At 40.9% G+C, this 18776-nt stretch overlaps 2 protein-coding genes across 3 annotated transcripts; both read right to left on the bottom strand.

Annotated features, from left to right (window-relative positions):
- Window positions 1-1366: 1366 nt before the first annotated feature.
- LOC131252613 (26S proteasome non-ATPase regulatory subunit 7 homolog A-like) lies at window positions 1367-13553 on the bottom strand. 2 transcript variants are annotated; one of them, XM_058253242.1, is made up of 11 exons: window positions 13177-13315; window positions 10171-10411; window positions 6975-7067; window positions 6783-6864; window positions 5390-5486; window positions 4601-4676; window positions 4348-4406; window positions 3656-3778; window positions 2861-2918; window positions 2687-2772; window positions 1367-1672 (listed from the first exon to the last, which is right to left on the bottom strand). In XM_058253242.1, coding segments are annotated over exons 2-11 (747 nt in total). In that variant the 5' UTR covers window positions 10172-10411; window positions 13177-13315; the 3' UTR covers window positions 1367-1600. The 2 variants fall into 2 exon arrangements, with proteins under 2 accessions (XP_058109225.1, XP_058109224.1); XM_058253241.1 differs by lacking the exon at window positions 10171-10411 and having other exon boundaries at window positions 13177-13553.
- A 4133-nt stretch (window positions 13554-17686) lies between these two features.
- On the bottom strand, window positions 17687-18388 carry LOC131252612 (uncharacterized). The gene has a single exon (XM_058253240.1). The coding sequence runs from the start codon at window positions 18178-18180 to the stop codon at window positions 17908-17910; it is 273 nt and encodes a 90-aa protein (XP_058109223.1). The 5' UTR covers window positions 18181-18388; the 3' UTR covers window positions 17687-17907.
- Between the last annotated feature and the right edge of the window lie 388 nt (window positions 18389-18776).

Genomic DNA, 18776 nt, shown 5'->3' with positions numbered 1-18776 from the left:
AAAAAAAGTCCAGATAGAGAATTAATAAACGACATCAAAGTAGCCGAGTGGCTAATAAAGAACTCAGAATGTGGTGTACAGAAACATGGGCGATTACACAAAAGTCTAAAAAAAAAAAGTAAGACAGGTGCACCACGCCATTTAAAATCATGCTTAAAACCTCTAAAAATCACTACACCATTTCTAGTAGTGCACATCTGCATCCCCAATGCTCCCTATGGTGTGGCCCACTTGTATTTTGGATTGGCATGATACATGGTTGTCTTAGAGAACATGAGTGTGCAAACATGATGGATGGATTAGATTTCATGAAAACATCAGGATGGACCCCACACATCACATTGTAGGTTAAGCTTAACCTACATAGCTTTGTAGTGGATCTCACCTCCCTATTTGGGCATTGATTATGGGTTACTTAAACAGAAATCCCATGTTACAAGCTAACCATAACTGCTCTCAAAGTCCTGTTCATCCAACTCACAGCTACAAAGTCAACTTACATTTCTTATCAGAAATGGATTTGCATTTGGTTGCACCAAATTTTCGTGAAATATAATGAAAATTTGAACCAAATTAGACTGATTAATCATGAAATATAATGAATTTGGCACAACCAAACACGCCCTAAAAAATAATAGTTGTCATGGGTAAAATGAGGGTAAAACAAATATACGATACAGATGAGCCGAGCGGCCAGACTCGAGGATATTCTTGAAGATAGAGTCTGACTCTAATACAGGCCTCTCAAGCGGACCTATCTTGACTTAGGCATCAGAGGGTTCCCAGCCTTAACCGATGCCCCCAGTGTCGTCTCTTGTTCTCCATTAAACCATAGGTATTCCGGCTAGCAGGAGGTGAGGCAAGATCAATCAAATTTCAGCATAAACAATGGTAAAAAGTCATGTACTTCAGAAAATGGTTGTTTCCCCAAAAGAGGTTTTCACGCCTGCCTTTTCAGTAAACTCTTTTTTAGGGTCAGCTTTTTAGTTTGCCAAGCAGGTAGTGAAATGAGGCTTGCCAAAGTGCATCCAAATGCACAAGAACCGGGTTTAGCAAAAACCACTGTCAAACACCCCTTTTGAGGATGCATCCAAGCAGGCCCTCAGTCATAGTCCTATCTTGGACCTCTGATTGCACACTTTAATGAAATAGGACAGTTGGATTTTTTCATTTTTAACCGTCAAATAAATGTCCACCAATATGGTAATCAGATAATCACATAACCACAGTTTTTGGTACATGATACTTGAAATATGTGTATGCCATGTATGCAATTTCTAAGTAATTTATAAGTTTTTTCATATCATTGGCTAGAGGTATCTTGTACCATATAAAGGACTGCAAAATGCAACACCAGCCATCCATCTTCCAAAAATGATCATCAAACATTAAACAATCAACTGCAGATGGGCCCATGTGGGTTAGTTATTCTTTACATAGGAAGGAAAGATGATCAATATCAAAAGTAAATGGGATCTCATCACAAACTGATAAACCCCACAGCATACAAAACTCTCAGATGAGAAGACAGATCTGCATTAGCAAAGGTGCCCCAACTCGACCCCTGATGGTTGAAATACAGTGCATGGTGGGACCAAACCTAACATCCAGCTTCAGCGGGTATGGCTGTCAGCTTTGCATCTTCAGCTTTCTCATGTTCTTTGTTCAACATCTGAAAACAAACTTTCTGAGGTCAGAAGTGGTTATCCTCACCATGATATGGCACACTTATAAAATGCACATTCGACCATGAACTGGAACACTGGCACGTGTGCAAGATCCAGACTATAAATCAACTCGACCCCACTTGGCTTTTTCCATGGCCTGAAACAAACTGATGGAGCCATCAAGTGGTGGCATGTTTGCTAACCTCACACCAGTTCTTTTGTGTGGCCTACTGATGACCTGACCAGCCCGACTTTCCGACCATGGGATATCCATGGATAAGCCTACCAGACGGACCTGGGCCTTGTGCACATGCCGATTCAGAGGGGCTTCCACTTTTAATAGAGATGCATTAATCAAGGGAGGGAATAGAATCCCCAGAGCAATGTGGGAAAGAACCTCATCCTTGGCCAATTCAGATGGCTATTCTTGAAAGTAGCTATTCACGTGGAAACAGCCAGAGGTTGAAAAGAGGAATGTGGAGAGACTGATCTCTTCAACAAACTATAGATTGTGCTTTGCTAAGCCTACACGCGTGTGCACTAAAGCTCATGTACATGCTGCACGTGACAGCATGGCACAATAGGTCTAACATCCAATCCATCCATCTGAACGGCAGCACTATATTGATCCACTGGTCCGTTAATCACGTTAATCCACTGATCAGGTGGGCCACAGTTTCAAAACAAATGTACGCTCCGAAAAGCTTGGCTGAAGTTTTCTCCCATCCACCAGTTTCCAATATTGGCCCCCACATGCTTGAGTGGACCAGATTTATTTTTGAGAAAACCTGTAAAAGATTGGAACCAACCTGATGGATGGATTGGATCCCGTACCTATGTGCCCTGCAGGCAAATGTACAGAAACTTTATTGCATGCGTCTTTGCACTAAGAAAAGTTCTTATGAATTTATAGCACTACCCATTTTGATCGTATCTAGACTGGAATCCCATATTCACTAAATCAATACACCGTAAATTGATGACGTTCATGGCAATGATTTCTTGAAAGAGCAGATTACCTTGTTGTTTATGAGGTTGTGGAGTGCAATTACGCTCCGAATGAGAGAAGAAAGGTAAATGACCAGCATCATATCATTGGTTTTCACTGCAATAGGTCAATGGATTACATTTAATGGTTACCAACAGAATCACAGATGCAATGAAATACATCAAGAAAGATACAACAGCTTTACCTGAAAAGGCCTTGATTAATTCACCCACATTGAGATTCGGAAGTAGATTGAACATGTCCTGCAAGAAAGAATTTCATAAGAATCAATTCTGGGAAACACAGCCTAACAAGCGAAGAAAATAAGTCAAGCGACTGCAGTGCAGTTGGTGTAGCTTCAGAATACTTCACACACAAGCAGCAAGAAAGGGAAAGGAAAAATGTGAGAACTACATGCATGGAACATTAAACCAGTTGACATAAATTTTCAACAATTCAGTACTGTATAGGAAAACTTTCTTCAGCTTCTTTTTCTTTAATTGATGAGCAGAAATTTTATCATCATCATCTAAGCCTTATCTCAACTGATTGGTGTCGGCTACATGAATCCCTTTCCTCCATTCCACTCTATCGAGTGCCATAACTTCAATTGAAGGTAGGAATCATAATGGTAATGGTGGCCGTAATAGCTACTGCCATTACTGTCATGATACGGGCCATAATGGGTGAATTAAATTAAATACATGTTCATTAAATTAAATACAAAAGAAAGGACCAAAATGGAGGTGGAATCAGGTTCATTCAAAGTGATGTTGTTGTAATACAATGCCTCAATGTCAGACTTGAAATGATCACAATCGCTTTTGAGGGCCAGCTCATCACTATGAATGTAGTTGGGCTAGTTTCAGTTTGGCCATTTCCACATTATAAAATTGACTTATTACAATTCAATTCAAACGTCCAAACACAGCCTAAAAAGTCACAACTCAAGTACCTAAGTTCAAGGAATTCTGACATAGACTTAAGAAATTTGCAGTACCTGTAAATGGTACAGAATCTCATGATTTAATGGAAGCTTTCCATCAATTACAAGGTCTAGATACCCACGTATCTCTCTGAGACGGGCGTCTAGCCCCTTCAAGGCTGAAAGTTTGCCAATAACCTGGACAGGGCAAAATATATGATTTATTTAGAGGGGGAGGGAGGGAGGGAGGGAGAGAGAGGACTACAGGAGACCCTTCAAGTGAGCAAATGGGGGCTGGCTCTGGTGAGCCCCACCGTGATCTGACCATTGGATGTATCATCACATGTTAGGCCCAGGGCAAATCAGGCTGATCCATGATTCTTTTTATTTTTCTTTTTTTGAAACAATTGGGAGAGGGGCGCCCGCCATTGACGTTTTGCAGGGCCAACCATGATATGTATTTGATATCCACTCCCATCATCATATGCCTCACCCAAAGTTAGGTCTGGGGACCAAAAATCAGGTCCATTCGTGATTCAGGTTGACAACACCAAGGGAAACGGTTTGGAGGGTGGGCATCCCCCTGTACACTATTCGTGATCGTGTGGCCCACCTAAATTATGGATGGGCCTATTTTTGGACCATATGCCTAACATCGGGTAACGATCTGATGGTCAGCATCACATACACATCCCTCCCTCCCTCTTGCTTGATATGAACTTGACAATAGTGGGAAGACCATAACCAGCTCTGTCAAGAAACATCACCTCTGTAGCAAGGGTGTTAATTGTTGTATCCTTAACATCTCTGAGCAAGTGCTCCACTCCTAAACCAAAATGCAAATTAGTGGTCTTTGGGTGGCAATATATCAAGCACTCTTATATATCATTATAACGGAATAAGATTATCCAAGCAAAAGCGAAACCAGAATAAGTTTACACTATCGTCAGACTGCGGATTATGTGTAGGAAGTTGCACAGAATGTCTAGCAGTGTCCACTCGTGCAAAGTGTAAGCATACCAATTTCCTCAACTTCATGAGCGGCAATTTCTGAATGCACATGGACGAACACCTTCTGGCTTTTCTGAGTAGCATTCTGTTACCAATTATAAAGACTTAACTTAGTGTGTCAGATTCCAGTGTGCATAACAATATATCAACAAGACGAGGAACAAAACAGAGACACTAATGCAACAAGAATCTATCCAAGTTGAATTGGGTTGACATATGTTACATGGGTTTAGTTATGAGTATAGCCATCCTGTCAAATGTCTATAAGAAAGAAAAATAAAGGTACTTATTAGATCTTTGCACTGTTTGAACAGCTAAATTACATATTTGGAGGGGAAAAAAAACTTGCAGTTGATAAAGGCTCATATCCAGTAATGGTTTTGAAATATCAATAGTTGTCAATTCCAAACAGTGTTCCTGATATTGGCAATATATCAATAATATACTGATAATATCAGTATCACTGGGTCAGTAATACAGATATACGGTGTAATTTATAGATCGACAATCTCAAGATATCGCACGATACGAGATATAGCACAGTATTGATATTATCAATAAAATCAAGTTATCACACAATATGAGATATTGCATGGTATCAATATTATTGATAATATCAAGATATCATAGTATCAATATCTTATAGCCAACCTTTGACACTTTAAACCTACGTTTGCTTCTCAAACCACAACAAGCATACAACACAAGAAGACTTTTCCATTAATATATTTGATAAGTTCCTTAGAAAATCTAAAGAAGCACATGCAACATCTATATATGAACACTGGATTTCCTCACCTCTTTGACTTCTTCAACAGTATAGTAAGCTTTGGAAGGTATTCCCAGTTCTTTAGGTTGGACGTCAATAATGACCAACACAGGATTAGGAACATACCTGCAACATAATATTGAGGTTAAGATTACAGTTTGAATTGCAAAACAACATTTCAAAAGACTGAGACTAAATGCATAGCAGTTTATTTCAATTAATTGACTCGTACAGATAATAGAAAATCACCAAGAAATTGAACCGATATGCTGAGATAAGATAGGTAACTGACTAACTGATATGAAAATAGTCCTTTGATATTTGACATTCATGAGCTTTTTTGGCGCTAAAAAAGATGGGACTAGAAACAAAAATGAGGGACACGATCCAGTATGGACCATGACCAGAGACTAGGGCTGAGTATGTGTCGAGGTCCTTGGGTTGGGTTATGGTTGGAAATTTCCAACCTGATTTGAGATCAGGTTGAGAATTCAGGTAAGGAATCACATGTATTTGTGTGGGGTTGGGTAGGGTAGATCAGTTTAGGATTGGCGATGGAGGAATTTCACTTGGGTTCATGTTGGGAACCTTGGGTTGGAATTTGTTTGGTTGCAGGCTGGGTCCTTGTGAGGTTGGTCAGGCTTGGGTTGACCCTCAAACCAACCCAACCCACCTAAGTTGCACCCCAACCAGAGACCAGCTATGGGACGTTAAAGTCCTCGGACACAACATTTTTAAAATACAAGGGAGATTCTGCCAATGCTGTGGCTTGGACGACATCCGGAATGTGTCCCTAGAAGCTGGCAATGAGCATTGAGGAGCCAGTGGACTTAACCAGAAACCAAATGTTGTATCCTCCATAGTCAATAGGGATGTAAACGATTGGGCTGACGCCCTTGCCAAAGCAGGAGCTCAGAACGTCTACTTCTCCTTTGTAGATAGGAGGTGCTAATCTGTTGTACCTAGGAGTGCTTTCTGTTCTGTTTTCTGAGTTTTTTCTTCATTACTAAAATCTTAACCTTGAAAAAAAAAAAAAACATTTTTCAAAAAAACAGGCCACAAACTGAAGACCAACATCATTCTGACCATCCTGGTAACTGCACTCTAAGCCAAAGGCAGACAAAATCGTCGAAATCTTCCCCGTAAGGAATAAAAAAACAACTTGCTGCAGCACTTGCTGCCTAAACAACATCTGCAGCTTTGCTCCATTTACAATTGACATACTCGACTAATGATTCATGGATGCAGCTAGACATGGACCACTGGAATTACCTAAGAGAGACGTGTCTACAAATGGACTAGAAAGGAAACCAGGCAGCATACAAGGAAGAAAAAATAAAGCGCCAAAGAAGCCAAGATAATGCTGGATGAAGACTCAGAATAACATTTTTTAAACCAACAACTGAAGTTTTGTGATCTTACTCATGAAACAATCCGTGAACATCCAGGTCATTCTCCCGCAGTTTCGGACCTGTGCTATACCAACCAACAACATGTTCTTTGGCTGAAACATGGTAAGTCAATTTAGTTAGAGAAAGAAAACAGATACCAGATATTTCAAGTAAGATGAATAAATAGCCATGGGAAGTAAACACAGAACATAATGAGTAATACCATTTATTCTTTTGAACATGGCAAGCATTGACTCATGGTAGTTGTGGTCAAGAAACCAGATGCTGGGATCCTTGTCATCTTCTTCAAAAGGCACTGGAAATTGACAATCATGAAGCTGTCAACAGCAATAATCAATCTTCCACGTCACGTAAGTCAACAGTAATGACCGAGATAACATGGACTTGTTCTCCCACATTTTTTGAGGCGAGTGAAATCCAAAGAATTTTAATAATTTCTCCATATATAATCCTAAGGGCATGTGTGGATTGGTGGAAACCAAAAAGCAGGTGAGGAAAGGAAAACGTCACGTCTAGGGCCTGTTTGGATTCGTGGAAAGCATGGGAAACGAAATAATGTTTCTCGGGAAACCCTATTTCCAAGAAACCGTGGGAAAGGAAACATTCTTTTCCTCATCTGCTTTTCAACTAGAAACATTGTTTTCCTCATCTGCCTTTCAACTAGATCTTCCTACAAATTTAAGATCTATTTTCAAATTTGTTGTTTGGCAAAACAAAAAAAAATATAAATTATTGGGAAAATTTTCAAGGTAGTTAATGGCATATGCCAGATGAGGACATGTGGCACATGTGGGATGCTTGAAGATGGACAATTCACATGGCATACACAGTATACATGGGTTTTTGAAGCTGAATTGTGGCACATGTGAAGCGCTTGAAGCTGAATTGTGGCACATTTGACATATGGGCACTTGAAGCTAGATGGCATAACTTGTGCACATTTTTATTTTTTTTGTTAGTTTGTTAGTACACCCCACTGTCAGTACACACTCCTCTGTTAGCCACCCCCGCTAGGGAATCGATACCAAGACCTCAGTCTAACTTATGCACATTGACAACATTGGCACATGTTGCATGTTTGGAGCGATTGAAGATGGACAATGGTACATGTGGCACATAGGTGCATGTGGAGTGTTTGGCACATGTGTGGTGCAAGAGAAGATGAATGGTGGTACATGTGGCATATTAGCACATGTGCGGTGCAAGAGAAGATGGATGGAAGTAGATTTGACACATTAACACATATGGGATGCTTTGCACGTGGAGGGTGCAAGGGAAGATGGATGGTGGGACATTGACACATGTGGCATAGTGGCACGTGTGGGGCATAATGAGAGATGGAAGATGGCTCATCTAGCACATTGGCACATGTGGCACATGTGAGGCAATTGAAGATGGATGGTTGCATATTTGGGTTTAACTGTTGAGAAACACATTTTCCTTCCATTGTAGGAAAATGCTGTTCTTAGGGGTGAAGGTGGGAAGATAAATTTGCTTATTTTTAATAAAGATAAATGAGGTTTCCCACAAATTCCATAAAGAAGGGCTTGATAAACAATGGAAAGTTAATTTCATGGTAAACAATGTTTCTTTTCCTTTCCATGAATCTAAACAAGCCACAAGGAAAACTATGAAAAAGGAAATATGTGAAAAAGAATCCTTAGATAATCTGTTTATTATAGCATACATTATTTAAATGAAAATGTGAAATGGCCAATGGTTAAAAAGTGAAGAGTTGTCTTTCAAAAAGAGTGACAATCTCCATTTCTTAAGTTTTAGAGAGGAAAAGGAAATGACCCTTTCAAAGGAAATCTGAGGAAATGAAAATTGATTTCACCACCCCTCTTGGATTTTGCAAATGAGGGAAACCATCATAGCAAGAGGAAATCAGTTTTCTTTCCTCCATTGAATCCTGTTTTCCACCAATCCAAACAGGACCTAAAAAGATTTCTATTTTCCTCATTAAGGAGAAACCTTCCTTTAAGGAGACTTCCCATGAGAGATTATGGAACCACTTATCTTATTATCATAAGAACAAGGGTTCCAAGACTGTAAGATCTCAATCTTCCTCTAAAAGGGCATTGTCCTCATTTAAAGAGCCATCTAAGGGAGTTGAAACCCTCAATTTTCTTCTTGTTAATAAGAGTTTCAAAGTTTTCCCTTTGATTTCTCTATGCTGAGATGGAGCATCTATCAACCACACCAAATTAGCGAAACCACCCCTGGTGGGATGACAACTATGTCCTCGAAATTATTCCTTTTTGTGGAGGTTGTGTTTGGTGGATGCACAACAAAATGGAGATTCGATCAAGAGAAGTACTGGCCAGATTGTAGTAATGTTTCTAAGAATCCATGACGATGAATTAAACCTCAGGCTGCATTTACATTATCCCTTTCACATCCAATCTGGGAGTACGAAATCGATTTGGAGCCAATTCCCTCAATATGAAACCCAATGCTTGGTCATTTTCACTTTCGCAGACTAATTATTGCAATGCAATTCAATGCTGCATCCAAATGCACCCAAACTGATCTAGATCCATTTTATTCGATAATGATCTGTTTCATTAGAAATTATGTTTCTGCAAAATTTGTTATTTAAATCCTGATTCAGTAAGCCGGGGGATTAGCAGTTTGGAGAGGAATCACTTTGCATGATCTATATCCTGCTTTTCTGCCTCTGAATAACAATTCCATTCTTTTCGACAAGCGGTTGAAACAAACTGATTACCCATTTGCAGAAGAGCTTGTGATTGCTAAGCTACACCAGAACGTACCCTTATAGCTGTAAATTGTAGAACAGTAGAGGAGGTGATTGGAAGTGAGTCGTGTGCAAATGTTCATTTTTAATCCAAGAGGACAGCAGAGCCCCTTTGTTGTGGGCACCATGGGCCCACATATGGACACCTGGGTGCACCAAAGAAACCCTAGAGAGAAGCCTCCAAGAGTTCTTGAATAGTAGGCCACCATCAGGAGGGCCCTAGGTGGCAGGAATAGCATTTCCACCAGCCAGAGATCCACCCTTCGCTGTTAGAAATTCTTTTTGACAATTTCTGCCATAAGGGATTTTGGTCAGATTGGGGGAAGTTTGGTCATTTCTTTAATTTACTAGTTGGGTGATTAGGAGCTTTTGAATGGCGTTGCTTGACGATTAGTTGTGAATGATACAATAATCTCAAGAGTTATAGTATAGCTGCGGGAGTTTTAGAACTACGCTTTTTCTTGGAGTGTAACTAGCTTTGAGTTTTGGATTTTTTAATAAGAAATCACTAAGGAATTGTTTGGATTGAGGATTACGACAGTAATTGAAAGTACAATCGCAATTATTGCTATTTATGAGAGTTTGCAGAAAAGGAATAAAATATTGATATCCACTGCTGTTTTCGTCTGACACTGACTCAGGTGAAAACCCCTTTTTTCCGCTCGAATTCTTCTCTTGGATATCACAGGGATTCGTTTGCAGATGACTCAACCGTTTGAATCACAAGTGTAATTGCAGTGCAGCACCCAAGATACACCACCATCTGGTTTAAATTCAAGAGAGAGGCTCTTTTCCAGCAAAATGCCTCTCCATCTCCGCTTCGAAGGCTTCTTCTCCAGCAGAAGCCCCTCTATCTCCCACTACACTGTTTCTTGCTTCTGTTGAGAGAAATACCTTGTTCGAGTTAGAAATTGGTTGGTATGCATATCTGGTGGATTGCATTCTAGTGTTGTTCATCCGGAGAGCAGGAAGGTGAGTAATATAGTCCATGTACAAAGGTTTTTTCCACATTGTATGAAATTCACTGTGATATGGTTTTCCCCTTTGCTAGCTACACTAACCAAGGGTAAGCTGTGGCCCTTGTAGATATGTCTTGCATGTTAGTTTCTCAGCAGTCAATCTCTGAAATTACTGCCTATTGAATTTATTTTTTTTTCAGCAGTGTATCACTCTCAAGAAAGTTTCCTCTAATTCATTTAAGTACCATATTGTATGTTAAAATCAGTTGTAAGTTTTGGCCTGCTGCAATTTCTACAATTATGGTCCACAGCACGGACTATGGACTGTCGTTCATTCCTGTGTTGGATGTGTGCAAGCTGGCAGATTTCAACAATGTGGATTCTGTTTGCGATAGCAGTATTCAATTGTTCGTGGTTGGTAATCGATATAACCCAATGTAATGTTGCAAAATCCGTATGTAATTGGAAGTAGCACATGATTGAATTATGCAGTTGTTTGTCATCCATTGTCTGTGCAGGTAATCACAGTTTGGGATTCTAATATTCCATTGCGATATACAAACACCTGAAATATTCCATAGTACCTTCGCAGACCACCATAACATTTTTTGCTGAGTGAATTGTGGTTACCCTCATCTATCCAATCGAGAAAATTTCCAAAAGGATGCTGACTACTAATCACATAGGTGAAACAGACATCTGCTTTTGATGGGCAAATATACATGCTTTCGGGGGACAAGTGTAATTTGTAATCATTATGCTCATAAATTACAATACTGAGGCAATCCCCAATCCAAACAGGCCCTAATAATAGAGAAAGAGCCTGGAAGCCTCCTTGCGCTTCAAGTGGTGTTAGCCTTGCAACTTGCAATCCCATTTACTTTGAATCCCCTGATTTTCCGTTCCCTCTTCAATCCCTTTTATGTGAGATTGACCATTGCTGGCTTCCATTGACCGGAGCAATCTAGGATTAAATCAAGAGGTCTACGCTATTGACCATTCTTGACACTTTATGAGCAACATATATGGGGATTTGCTACTAAAGACTCTAGCTTTTAGGGTGTTTATAGATATCCATCATGAAGGACCGGGTCTAAAGCATCCAGTCCACACAAGTGTGTCCCATGGTTAAAAAATCTAGACCTTTTATCTAATAATCCTCAACATTGATGAGGGATGCCCCCACTCTCATCTAGATTGGAAGATCCTATCCATCCAAGCATAACCCTTTCTTCTGGACATTGATGTATTTTTCCCTTGACCATGTATTTATTGTTCGCACATCAAAGTCTTAATTTTTTTAGAATCTTGGAGATCTTTGGGGGCATCTCCCATCCACAGTGAATCCAACGTATTAATAGTTTGGATCTCCAAATCATGGGATGCACCTATACAGACTACAAGAATCTCAGTAGGCTGGATCCACTACGAAACTTTGCGGGTTAAGCATAACTGATGCAACCTCAAAGGAGAGGAGCAAATGGATCAAAGGAAGATAAACAAAAATGTAGCGAAGAACCCTAACAATCATTTAGACGAATGCTAGAGATCACCCAAACCCCTCTACATCATTGTACCTTTTACTCCTCTCATCATAGCCTCACATAGGCTTTAAACAAATAAGGAAGCTCTAATTTATGAAAATGAGATGCCTTTGAATCCCGTACGCATCATATGGGTCATATGTAAATGGGCCATAACTCACTCAAACGGTATCAGATTGCATGATCTTGAGTTTGTGTGAAAGCTACTCAATTATCAAACAAGACCAATTTCACGTCATTTGGACATTGTTTTGGTTCCCCAAAAGTGGCCCACCAAGGAAGTAACGGAAATACAAAAGAGAAATTTACTAAATCATAACAAAATCTCTCCCTAAGACCAATAAAATAAATCCTAGAAACATAAGGACCATCAAATTGATCCCTTCAGCCTCACAATGTAATCTGATCGTTGATCTCATCAAATTGATCATTAGACCACAAATCGTGTCCAGATCATCAACCAAGACAATTCAAACGGTTGGATTCTTAAGATCTTGCCCACTGGGATATGTGGCCTTCCAGTTGCATCATGACCTACAACATGATGTGTGGAGCACACAGTGAATCTAATCCGTTCATCATGTACGGCCCTGTTGTGTTCTACTTGGCACACAAAAAATAGGCCAATCCAGAACTCAGGCAGGCCATGTCATTCAAAATCATGCCTAGAACCTCTCAGATCATGTGCCAGGGCCCACCTGCTTTTAAAGGTTTTAGGCATGATTTTAAATGATGTGCCCCACCTAAGTTTTGGATTATCTTGCTTTTTTGGGTGACCATTCATAGTGGTGGGACACATCTTCTCAATGAATTGGATGGCACATGCAAAACAGTGGGACCCACACAACATCTGGAGGATTTTCAATGTTGGGCATTCCCATCCCAACTGTTCGCCCACCTGAGCTTTGGATCGTCCTGATTTTTAAGTTTGTAAAAGAAAATGAGGGAGCGCACATGATGGACGGATCATGCCTTACCATACAAAGCTTTGTAGTGGATCGATCCAGCCTCTAATAATTCCATCTCAATCAATCTCCAAAACCCTAACTATAAACCCAAATCGGCAATGAATTGCAAGAAGTTGAGAATAGACATTGGTAGTGAAAATTGAGGGAAAAGAAGGAAAAAGAGAAAACTGACGAGAGTAGCTGTTGGTGACATCGACGGTGCCTTTGAAGGAGGAGCCGAGGAGGACGCCGATGACTCGCTTCCGAGTGTCCCTGGCGATTCGGTTGTAGTTGTCAACGATGCTAAGAAGCACGAGTGGGTGCACGATTACCTTCTCTATAGCCCTCCATGATATCTGCTGCGTCTTTATCACATCCATCCCTTTCTCAGATGAGATCTCTCTCTCTCTCTCTCTGGAATCTGGATGCGGAGTAAAATCTCCGGGAGACGAAACCTTGATTCTGATACTCTGGCAGACTGTGATGGATGATACGCAGGTCGTTAGAAGGACAGTTATGTCATAATCCGGCTGCGGATGACGCAAGATACGCCGGCACTTAACGCAGCGTTCGATCCGAGGATCTGAATCCTCTGCAGCATAGAACGTACGCCGCTTCAGTGGATCCGAGGTGGCTGGATCCCTGACTGTGGGGCCTACCTTGAAGTATATACCTTAGATCCACGCCGTCCATCCGTTTTTATATCTCATTTTTAGGGCATTTTAACGAAAATTAAGTAGATCCAAATCTCAGGTGGACCACACCATTGGAAACAGATTGACTATTAAAAACTTCTTTTGGGCCACAAAAGTTTTGGATCAAGCTGACATTTGTGTGGTCCCTTTGTCGATTTGTTTGTTACCTTATAACAAGTTGGATGACAAATAAACATTCCGGTGGCTCCAGGAAAATTTTAATAGTGGTATTCAATCACCACCGTTTTGATGTAGTGGGTCTACCTAAGATTTGGATCTGCTTCCCCAAAATGAGCTTTCAGAATGGATGGACGACTTGGATGCAAGGCACATGAACACCCAAGCTCCATGGGGCCGCCAGTTGTATACTTAAAATCTACCAACTCGTGTGACACCACACTGACCTGATTGTGTGTTGACGCGGCAAAGTTTTGTGGGCCCACCATAATATAACACACCCACCATCCATTTTTCTGTATCATTTTAGAGCACAAGCCTAAATATGAAGCAGACACGTGCAGGCATCGAGTGTAACCTAGTTGAGCTGGCCAGCTCGACTCAGCTCGGCAACCGGCTGACCTCAGCTTGAATTCGGCTTGGCTCGGTCCTCGAGCTCGACTGGTCAGTTCGGCTTGGTTCGATCAGTATCTTGGGTCAGCTCGGGCCAGAGTTCGAGCCAAAATCGAGCCCAATTCACCATTGAGACATATCCACAAACAACTTAACAGTAACTTTAAAATCTCAATGTTTTACAAACCGAGGCAATGGTTTCGCAAGTATTTTATCAAACATCTTCTAAGCAACATAAAAACTAAGAAAAACAAAGAGAAAAATGGTATTTGTTTCATGTACATACCTTCCTTACCACCGGCCACATTTCGTTGAGTCATTTTATCAAACAGTTGGTGAGCAACATCAATGGCAAAGTAACGAGTCACTAAACTGGCTCGATCCGAGTTTGATTCGAGCCAGATTCGATCTGAGTCGAGTTAAGCTGGGGCCTGCTCAAACTCGGCTCGAACTCATTTTTGAGCTCAAAAAATCGGCTCGAACTCAGCTACAAACCAAGTTGAATTGAGCTTTTTCGAGTCTGAGTCGAGTGAGCTAACCGAGCTAGCTCGATTCATGTACACCCCTAGACACATGAGACATGAGCTTAAAAATGAGGCGGATCAAAAGCTCAAGTGGACCACACCATAAAATGCAGTGGGGACAATCCCCACCCATCCATTGTGTTAGATCCTTGATTCTAGAATCTAATGCAAAAAATTAACAAGATCCACAATTAAAATGGTTGAGATGGATGCCAACCATAGATCTGTTTTTAGGGCTAATGCATCTTTCATCAAAACCTGTTAATCAGATGTAATTCACTGGGACGAAGTGAAGATACAAAAATCAGTCTCATCCCAAACTCAATGTTTCATGAGCAATTTAATTTTTTTTACCATTGGTGTGGCCCATTGAAGCTGATCTTTTGTCTGTACCATCCAAATACAGGTTCTCACCTAATGGACTGAATGGATTAAAATATAACAAGGTGGTCCCACAAAGCCTAGGTGGTTTACACAACTGCATAAGTCACGGTTCCGGATTCAAATTTATTGAATATGTTATGCTTAATAAAAGAAAAATAGAAATATAAACTTTTCAAAACTTAGATTTTAATTAGATTAGTGGATTCTCATCTATATATAATCAAATTAAAAAGTATAAACTCAAATTAGGTGTATGCATACATCTAGTCAATGTCACCTAAAACAAATACCATGGTTTGACATTGATCTGCCAAGCAAAAACTCTCTTCCCCATTCATTTAATATGAGAAGGGGAGAAAACCTCCAACACATCCCTATAATAATTTATAGGTGCACGGCGTGAATTGTCGACTACGTAAACCTTACACATGTGAGTGTGTGAATGGAGGGAAGGAGTGAATAGAAGAATCTCTCCCTCCCTCTCCCTATCTAAAATGGCAACATCCACAAGGCTCTCTTTTCTCTCTCATGAATTATGATCAATATGTAAGGAGTTAATGTTTGAAAGAGAGCCACGAAGTATGCATCACCACCTTACAAATAGCTTCATCTAAAGTCTATGATCTCGCATATCCATACACTCATGTTGACTTAATCCTTGCATTTGCATAGCCACCATCCTTAGACTTATAACCTATACAAGTCCAAAGGATGGATAAACAAATCTTAAACATTGGATATCCATCAAAATTGATTTTAAATAAATCAATGATTTAAACTGAATTTCAACCGTTGAAAAGCCTTCGTTGATCATTAAAAAATTAGATGTGTTTCCCTGCTACAAAAATACTTAATGAATGGTATAAATCACAAGATTAGTCCATAAGCATTTCCTAAATTTTCAAGTAGATCATATATACGTTGAGTCATGTGAGCCTTGTGCACTTGAATGCATGCATGCACCTAGCACCACCCATATATTACTCACCAATGTAATCCTATAAAATGAGCAAAAACTCGTATAATTAGGTGTAGATACCCCACTAAGACTAGCAACTTGATAAGGCATGGATGACCTTCAAGCCACAAGCTATTCCCAAGCCTTAGCAATAACTAAGCCATTCCCAAGCTCTAGCCATGCCCAAGCCTAGCTATTAGTCATAGGGCTAACAGTTGGGCGGGTTCAACCCGACCGACCCGTGACCGACCTGACATTGGGTTGGGCTCGAGTAGGATATTTCGGGTCCGATCTTAAGCTTGGGCTATACAAACACCAACCCCATAAAACTTGGGTTGGGATCGGGTTGAGGTCTCGGGTTGCCCGACCCAACCTGAACCTGATCAATATGTAAGTTATAAATTATAATTGAGTGTGGATCATTTGTGTCGAACGTACACTAGTAATGTCGAGTCTCACTTGTCCACGTCATTTCCAAAGACTCAAGCTAACAACATGTGCCAGATTTCTCTCTCCCAAATAGACTTCATGCTATGCTACATGACTTTTAAGGGAGTAGCTGTCTTATATTTTAGCTTGTTTTTTAAAGAAAAAAAAATGAAGTTCTTTATAATGAATATTATCAAATCGGATTGCTGATGACTACACGGCCGGCAGTGAGCCGTTATTGCAAGCGCAAGTACCATGTGTTTGGTGTTCATGCCAGGTAACATAACATGGAATTAAAAGTTCTTACCTACATTAATAGCAAACACTCCATCGATAGGCAGATTACAACTTGAGATGACCGTTAGCTTGGATGGATTGATTATGGGCTAGGTCTAAGTAAAGCGGGCCAGCTTTAGCCCACCTCTCTATTTAGTGGGCCTCAAATTCGAATCCGCACCTAGCTTGTCTATTAACTGGGACAAAAATCCAAGTCCTAGTTTAGTCCACAACAATCATAAAATGGGCCTGGATGTGGTCCCAATAGACCAGGTTCCAATTCCGGATTTTTTGTTTTGCAGGCCAGAAAATATTCGAGCCCAAATCTTCAGACCAAGACAACATTTCATGGGCTAGATTAGGATGCCTGACAGTCTCATTGACAATCCTTGCGCTCGGGTCAGGCCGTATCACCGATGGTTTTATTCGCATTCGATACCATGAGTCCGCCTGACTCATCGTCACCGCCGACTAATTTTGGGATAGGCCCACGAGAGTACATACTACTTGCATAGTTTCACTTTCAAATTTACATACTCTAACAGGCCTAAGCCCAATGCAGTTATTTTACAGGCCTCCTTATGATACAATAACTACAGCCCATGCCCTACTAAGAAGTGGGCCAGGCTACAGCTCGGGCCCACACAATCCATTGATTGCAGACCTGTTCTTGTCATTGGAGGCAGGCATTATTATCATCTTGATCATTTGTATAGGAGGAGCAAATGGTTTTTATTACTAGGGTCACTGACCGACTCATTCGATCCTGAGCTGAGTTTCGACTCAGCAGTGACTCGGCCTGACTCTCAGCCGAGTCTGTAAGTCACCTTCTATTCTCAACAATGACTCGAGGTGCTGAACTGGGTCTGGACCGAGACTGAGTCGACTCGGACGAGTCGTGAATCGTTCAGAAATATAGAGTTTCACGAAAAAGAATCCATATTTTTCGAAACAGAAGTAAAATTCAGAACTTCAAGAACTACACAGTAAGAAGAGAAGATGAAACCCAACAAACAGAGCTTGACATTTCAAATAAAGAGAGAGCAATGGAGCCATCGATAGTCTGCCGGAAACTGACCCACAACCGGTCAATTCTTGGCGAAGAGACCCCCAAAACCGCCGGCCTTCTTCTTGCTAGGTGGGACAGAAACGGACGTTGTCTTACCGTTGCGGCCGTTCTTCTCTTCCGCCTTTTTCAAGATTGGGTCCGTCTCCAGAAGCTGATCTTCTTTCTGCAATCCTCCCAGAATCCAATCCAGAATGCCCTTTTCCTCACTGCTGCCGCCGCTGCTCTTCGCCGCTGTCGCTGCGAATACTCTACCCGTTGCTGCCGGCCCGAATCCAATCGTCAGAGAAGCCATCTTTCTCTCTCTCACCTGTAGCGTTTCTTTAGTTGAAGGAAATGAATGGTTGGGAAGGAGGCTGCAATATACTGCAGGAGTTACTTTGAGCGAATGAGAACCGTTGGATGGGAGATGGAATTGATTCGAGGGCTGAGATGGTTGCGGGCCAAAATGCTTGTAATTGGGAGTGTTTGGAGCACGAGCGCACCACAAGTCTCTTATCCTCGAGTTCGTTTTGCCTTTATCGCGACTGAAAGTCCACCGTATGTCGCGTCCTCTTGTTCAGATGGTTCTATCCATTTGAACCGTCCATATTTTTGTCGCTACTACAATAAGACATTTTCTTGTATTAACACTTCAGTGATGATCTTAACCTTTCATTATTCAGATTTGAATTCGAGCCATTGATTTTTATTTTTTTTAATGTTTTTAATATTTCATCTACTGATAGTACTGATCTCAATCACCGTTCAGTATATTTAATTACGATGGGCCATATTAAATAGGATGCATAACATGGACGGTTCCGATCATTGGTTCACATAGCGTGTGGGCCCGTGGGCGGCGAGACACGCTGGAGTGTGTCGCGACCGAGGCAATACCTACACCTTATC

Source organism: Magnolia sinica, chromosome 8 (assembly GCF_029962835.1).
Source record: "Magnolia sinica isolate HGM2019 chromosome 8, MsV1, whole genome shotgun sequence".
NCBI lineage: Eukaryota > Viridiplantae > Streptophyta > Magnoliopsida > Magnoliales > Magnoliaceae > Magnolia > Magnolia sinica.
Note: the sequence above shows the minus strand (reverse complement) of the source record. Positions and strands in the feature narration are given on the sequence as shown.

What these genes read in the sequence shown, in the direction of transcription:
- LOC131252612 (XM_058253240.1), bottom strand. Translation starts at nt 18,180, where the DNA reads ATGGCTTCTCTGACGATTGGATTCGGGCCGGCAGCAACGGGTAGAGTA.
- LOC131252613 (XM_058253241.1), bottom strand. Translation starts at nt 13,363, where the DNA reads ATGGATGTGATAAAGACGCAGCAGATATCATGGAGGGCTATAGAGAAG. An exon ending in CTGTTGAAGAAGTCAAAGAG is followed by an intron (nt 4,677 to 5,389) that starts GTGAGGAAATCC and finishes AATTGGTAACAG; the next exon opens with AATGCTACTCAGAAAAGCCA. An exon ending in TCATGAAGTTGAGGAAATTG is followed by an intron (nt 4,407 to 4,600) that starts GTATGCTTACAC and finishes ATTTTGGTTTAG; the next exon opens with GAGTGGAGCACTTGCTCAGA.